General features: G+C 37.2%; 1 protein-coding gene across 1 annotated transcript; it reads right to left on the minus strand.

The window, feature by feature from the left end:
* Positions 1-3,466: 3,466 nt before the first annotated feature.
* On the minus strand, positions 3,467-5,122 carry LOC116131342 (probable acyl-activating enzyme 5, peroxisomal). Its single transcript, XM_031417004.1, has one exon. The coding sequence runs from the start codon at positions 5,120-5,122 to the stop codon at positions 3,467-3,469; it is 1,656 nt and encodes a 551-aa protein (XP_031272864.1).
* Positions 5,123-5,538: the final 416 nt, after the last annotated feature.

Consider the following 5,538-nt stretch of genomic DNA (forward strand, 5'->3'; position numbering starts at 1 on the left):
AAGATGCAGAGGTAGAGATGCGTTAATGGCGGGAGGAAGAAGAACGTTTTTGGGTTTATTTGCAACAATTTCGGGTTTGTGGAAATAAAGTATAATTTTGAAAAGATTACATTAATCTTAATTAAGCACTAATTACCCTTAATCAATAATATGGCTATTTAGTTAACATTTTAAAACTTGATAGCCTTTTAATTAAATGTAAACTTCAAATGTCTTTTTAATAAACTCCCCCTGAAAAAAAGGGTAAAAAGTTTCATGCAAGGTTTTAAAACCTGACCCATGGGGTGACTCAATCAGGGGGCCGGGTCTCAGGTTGGTTGATTCAACCACCGGGTCTGACCGTGACATCAGCAGAAAAATTAAAATTCCAGATTAGAAAATACTGATTGTCAATAAATTTTTGTAACTAGTTTATCCAAATATGAAATAAACAACTAAATAAGCTATAAAATATAAAGCAAACAACACATTCATTCCAAAATCCTATTGCATTTCCATGTCAAGTCAAAGTTGAATTTGGGCATTAGATGCAATCATACAAAGGCAAAATTACTTATATCATCAATGTCATTGTCGTCATCATCCGCATCAGCATCTACAAAAAAATTCAAACAAAAATAACATTATAAGTAAAAATTTGTTATTGTAAACTAAATTGACTGACTAAATTTAAAATTGGTTAGAAGTGTGCAAGCTGCAGTGTGCAAAATTGCAGTGCACAGCTTGCATTCTTCAAATTCAAATCAAACACATCAAAACATTAACCCACTGCAGTGCAATAAAAACATAAAATCCAAATCAAACACAACACACAAACATACATTAACCAACTTCTTTACTATCAAGCCCATTCTCGCAGCAAACAATCTCAAACCCTAAACCCACTTCCTCAATATCAAGCCTCCATCTCTATCTACTCCAGTCCCTCCCATTCAACAAAAGCAAAACACAACCAAATTCTTTGAAGCCCCATTCTCACATCAAACAATTTCAAACCCAAAAGGACCAAAACCCACTTCTTCAAAATCAACACTTCAACCCTCCATCTCTAGCTATTCCCATGCAACAACCCAACAAGAACAATGATAATAATGTCAGTAAAAAGTAAAAAGAAAACTAAGCAAAAGAAACACAAACCTCTTCGGAGCTATCGAAACTCGCAGATTGAAGAAGAAGAAGTTGCTGCCGAAGCCTAAGATTGAAGATCAAAAGATGTTGAAGGCCCGAAGATTGGATATTGAAGAAGAAGCAGCCGAAGATTGAAGTTTGAAGAAGCTGAAGCCACAATGATATGTTGATTTTTCGAATGAAATTGAAATGGGAATAGGGTTTAAATGTTTTTTTTTTTTTTTTTTTTTTTGGTTTTAATTTTTAGGAATGAAGTTAACCTGACTTTGTGCCAAAACCGGTTGGATCAGCGGTTCATCCGATTCAAACTGGGTCAATTTCAATTAGAGATTTTTTAATTGAACCAACCCGACATGGCCACCGGTTCCTGGTTCAACCAGTTGAACCAGCCAAGCCGGGTTTTAAAACCTTAGTTTCATGTCTTGAAATTCAATTATTTATAGAAAACAAACTCCCACAACAACAACTGCTCCATTTCATAGATCATCATCATCATCATTAAGGCTTCATTTGGTTAGTTTTTTGAAATAGCATTCTACGAATAACATTTTAGAAAATATGATAGGATTCTGAGAAGTTTTTGATACATTTTTTTGAAAATATTTAGATTATTTTAATCCCTTAGGTTTGTTAATTTAACTAAACACCTCCGATAATAAAAGTTTATAAATTGACAAAAACACCCCCACACACCCACATATTTCCGACAGTCTGTCACCATCACCAGAAGGTGGCTGGAATCTGCCAGAATGGCGCACGATCGATTGGATGTGGCAGATCGTGCGTCGATCTGGCCTTTTCCGGTCAGAAAGTAATAGATCGACATATGACTGGTTAGATGCAGCCAGTCATGTGTCGTTACAATAACGGTGGTGGCTGCTAGTGGGTGATAGTGGCTTGAGTGGGTAGGGGTGTTTTTGTTAATTTTAAAATTTTTATTAAAAAAGGTAATTGTTAATATTTTGAATTGGGTAGAATATGATTCGATTTTGAAAAATATTAAAACAAATGCATTTTTTTGTTTTTTAGGAAAAGAATGTGCCAAAACGGACCCTAAATCTTCTCAACCAAATTCCAAACCCCTAAATATATATACAGTTTTATTTCCATATAATTTTTAACATATTCTTTAAATTTTTTGCTACTTTATACGGAACAAAAATAAATAAAAAATTTGATTTTAATAGAGTACTTTTGGGTTTTTATACTTAAATGTTTATGAGTGATTTTTATTTAATATCTAAAATAATTATGGATATTAAAATAATATTAATAATTATATACTTAACAAATATAGTTTTATATAAATTTACCTTCATTCATAAATTAACATGTGTGAATTGTGAAACTTAAAATTGATTAACTTAGTTGATTTCTATTTACTGTGACTCGACAGACTCAAGCTTGAACTTGAGCTCGATCTTGTAGCAACCGAGAAGAGCTCAATAAGTCTAAAACTCCACAACACTCAGATCGGCTCATTTACAGCCTTAGTTATGGTTTTAAAAAGATAATTAACATATTTCCATATTTAAAAAAAAAATTCTTATTTTTATTTTCAAAATCTTTTTTAAAACAATGCGATTGTTTCCATATAATAAACTAAGCTTGCCACGTCAAAATTGCGAAATGCCAAGAACAAAACATGATTTCAATTTTATCACTATTCAATCTATTATGCCTCAAAAATCAGAGTTGATGCAAGCCTACATCAGCTAGCTCCAATCAGAGTTCAGAAATGTTTTGTACCGTTTAAGAGCTGTCACGTCCCCCCAAGACAAAAAGAATATAGCTATCACCAACTTGGCAGTTTCAGGTTTTGTTTGAGTGAATGGGAAACGCACACTTGTCCAAGCCCCAGATAACTTGAGGAAATATCCTAAGTTATCAGCCAATGGGAGACAAGGAATGACTTGCACGACACCTACCCATTTGCAAATTTGTTATCGTTACCTTTGATTTCCTCTACTATAAATAGAAGACTTCCCCTCTCATTTTCAGGATTCTGATACAAAAACTCTCATTCTAATTATGATCTTTAACTTTCAAAGCAATGATAACCTACAAAAAAGAGACTGACTTGATATTCTATCTAAATAATCAATAATTGTATTTGTACCTGTTGTTCGCTATATGCGACCTCTTATAATCTTTCATATATAAGATAACAATGGATGTATGATTCACTTTAAGTATCCGAACCACTTTAAATATCGTCTTTAATTTATTATTAGATCATCTACAATCATTCACGTGTAACTTCTAAAAGCTGTTTAACACTTTGTATGTACGAAATTCATTGTGTCAAAATCAAACATAGACACAATCAACTAATTAATTACATTCGACTCACTCTGGAAGACCCCATTGCCTTTGCTATCTCTCTCAGCATAAACTTCTTTATTTTCCCAGTTGAAGTTTTAGGCAATTCATCCTTAAACACCACCGTTTTAGGCACCATATAGTGCGGCAACCTTGCCCTGCAAAACTCCATTATCTCCTTCTCACTCGGCCTTTTCTTCAACTCAGCCTTCAAGCTTATAAAAGCACACGGTGTCTCACCCCAATACTCATCAGGTCTCGCCACAACAGCCGCCTCATTAACGGTTGGGTTCATGTACAGCACAGCCTCCACCTCCACGCTGCTCAAATTCTCTCCACCGCTTATTATAACATCCTTTGATCTATCTTTAATCTCTATATACCCATCAGCATGCATCACCCCAACATCACCTGTGTAAAACCATCCATCATCACTCATGCACTTGCCGCTGCCGACTGGATCTTTTAGATAACCGAGCATAACGCACCCTCCTCTCAAAACAATTTCACCCAGCGATAACCCGTCACGCTTCACACTCTCTCCAGACTCGCTATTCACCACATCAATCTCAGTAAAACCCACGATTTTCACTCCTTGTCTCGATTTTAACTGCGCCCTCTCCGTCGCCGGCAACACATTCCATTGATGTTTCCACGCACATGACACGACAAGTCCCGCGGTTTCTGTTAAACCGTAGCCGTGACTCACTATAAAACCCAGCGACTCGGACCTCGAGAGAATCGTCGCAGGTGGTGGTGCTCCAGCGGTGAGAATATGAACCGGGTTTTTAAGGGGTTCTTTATTAGGAATATTGGAGAGCATGTTGAGCACCACAGGGGCACCACACATATGAGTGACACCGTGTCTTTTAATCATAGCGTAGATTATAGAAGCATCGAATTTTCGAAGGCAGATATTGGTCCCACCAACGGCGGCCATGCCCCACGGGTAACTCCATCCGTTAGCGTGAAACATAGGTAGGGTCCACAGGTAGACGGGTTGTTTGGGTACTGACCAATCAATCAAAGATCCAACGGTGATCGTAAAGATCCCACGGTGGCAGTGGACTACACCTTTAGGAGCCGAGGTTGTACCTGATGTATAGTTTAATATCATCGGATCCCACTCACTTTGTGGCCTGACCCACTTGAAATTCGGGTCACCTTTCTCCACGAGGCCCTCGTAAGTGCAACAGAAATTAGAATCGACGGTCGGGGATGATGCGTAATCATCATCAGTGATGAGGATCAAACGAGGAGGATTGATATTGGATGGGAACAAAGAGATGGCTTCAAGAACAAGAGAACTGAACTGATGATCCACCAAAGCGAGCTTTGATTCGCTGTGCTGCAGGAGTATGGAGACTGTGCGCGCGTCCAGGCGCGTGTTGACGTTATTAAGGATAGCACCGGTAAAGGGTACAGCAAAGTGGACCTCGTACATGGGAGGGATGTTGGCGGCCACAGCAGAGACGACATGGCCTGGGGAGATGCCGTAGGATGAGAGAGAAGAAGCCAACTGGAGACATCGACGGTAGGTTTGCGACCACGTGTAGGTGGTGTTGCTGTAAATGATAGAGGGGCAATCACCGTAAACAGTGGCTGCTCTTTCTAAGAAATCAAGTGGGGTTAGAGGGGATGAATTTGCAGGGCGTGGCTTTAGATCATCCATCTCTCTGGAATGGAGATAGTTTTACGGAAACTCTGTATTTGGAATGATTTTAATTTGATCGTTTATGTGATGGTGCGGAGTGGAGATAAGGATTGCAAATTTTGGAGGTTTACATGGAAGATTTAAAGTCAATGCATCATATTGTAAAAAAATTACTATCTTATCTTAATTATGTGACCGATCACGATCCCTCCACCACTTCTTAGCATTTCTATTTTTTAAATTTATCTATCTTTGTTGTTGTTTCCTAATCTTTTGCAGTTGCTTTTGCTTTGTATTTTACACTATTTTCTTTTCCCAAAATTTTAAAAAAATAAAATTCTAAAGCACATAAAAAAGGTTAATAGTGGTTAAAACAATATCACCGAGGTTATATGATAAAAATTTATTTAAATAACTCAAATAAATTATTTTAC

This window comes from Pistacia vera, unplaced genomic scaffold (assembly GCF_008641045.1).
Source record: "Pistacia vera cultivar Batoury unplaced genomic scaffold, PisVer_v2 Contig232, whole genome shotgun sequence".
Classification (NCBI taxonomy): Eukaryota; Viridiplantae; Streptophyta; class Magnoliopsida; order Sapindales; family Anacardiaceae; genus Pistacia; species Pistacia vera.

What these genes read in the sequence shown, in the direction of transcription:
- LOC116131342 (XM_031417004.1), bottom strand. Translation starts at nt 5,122, where the DNA reads ATGGATGATCTAAAGCCACGCCCTGCAAATTCATCCCCTCTAACCCCA.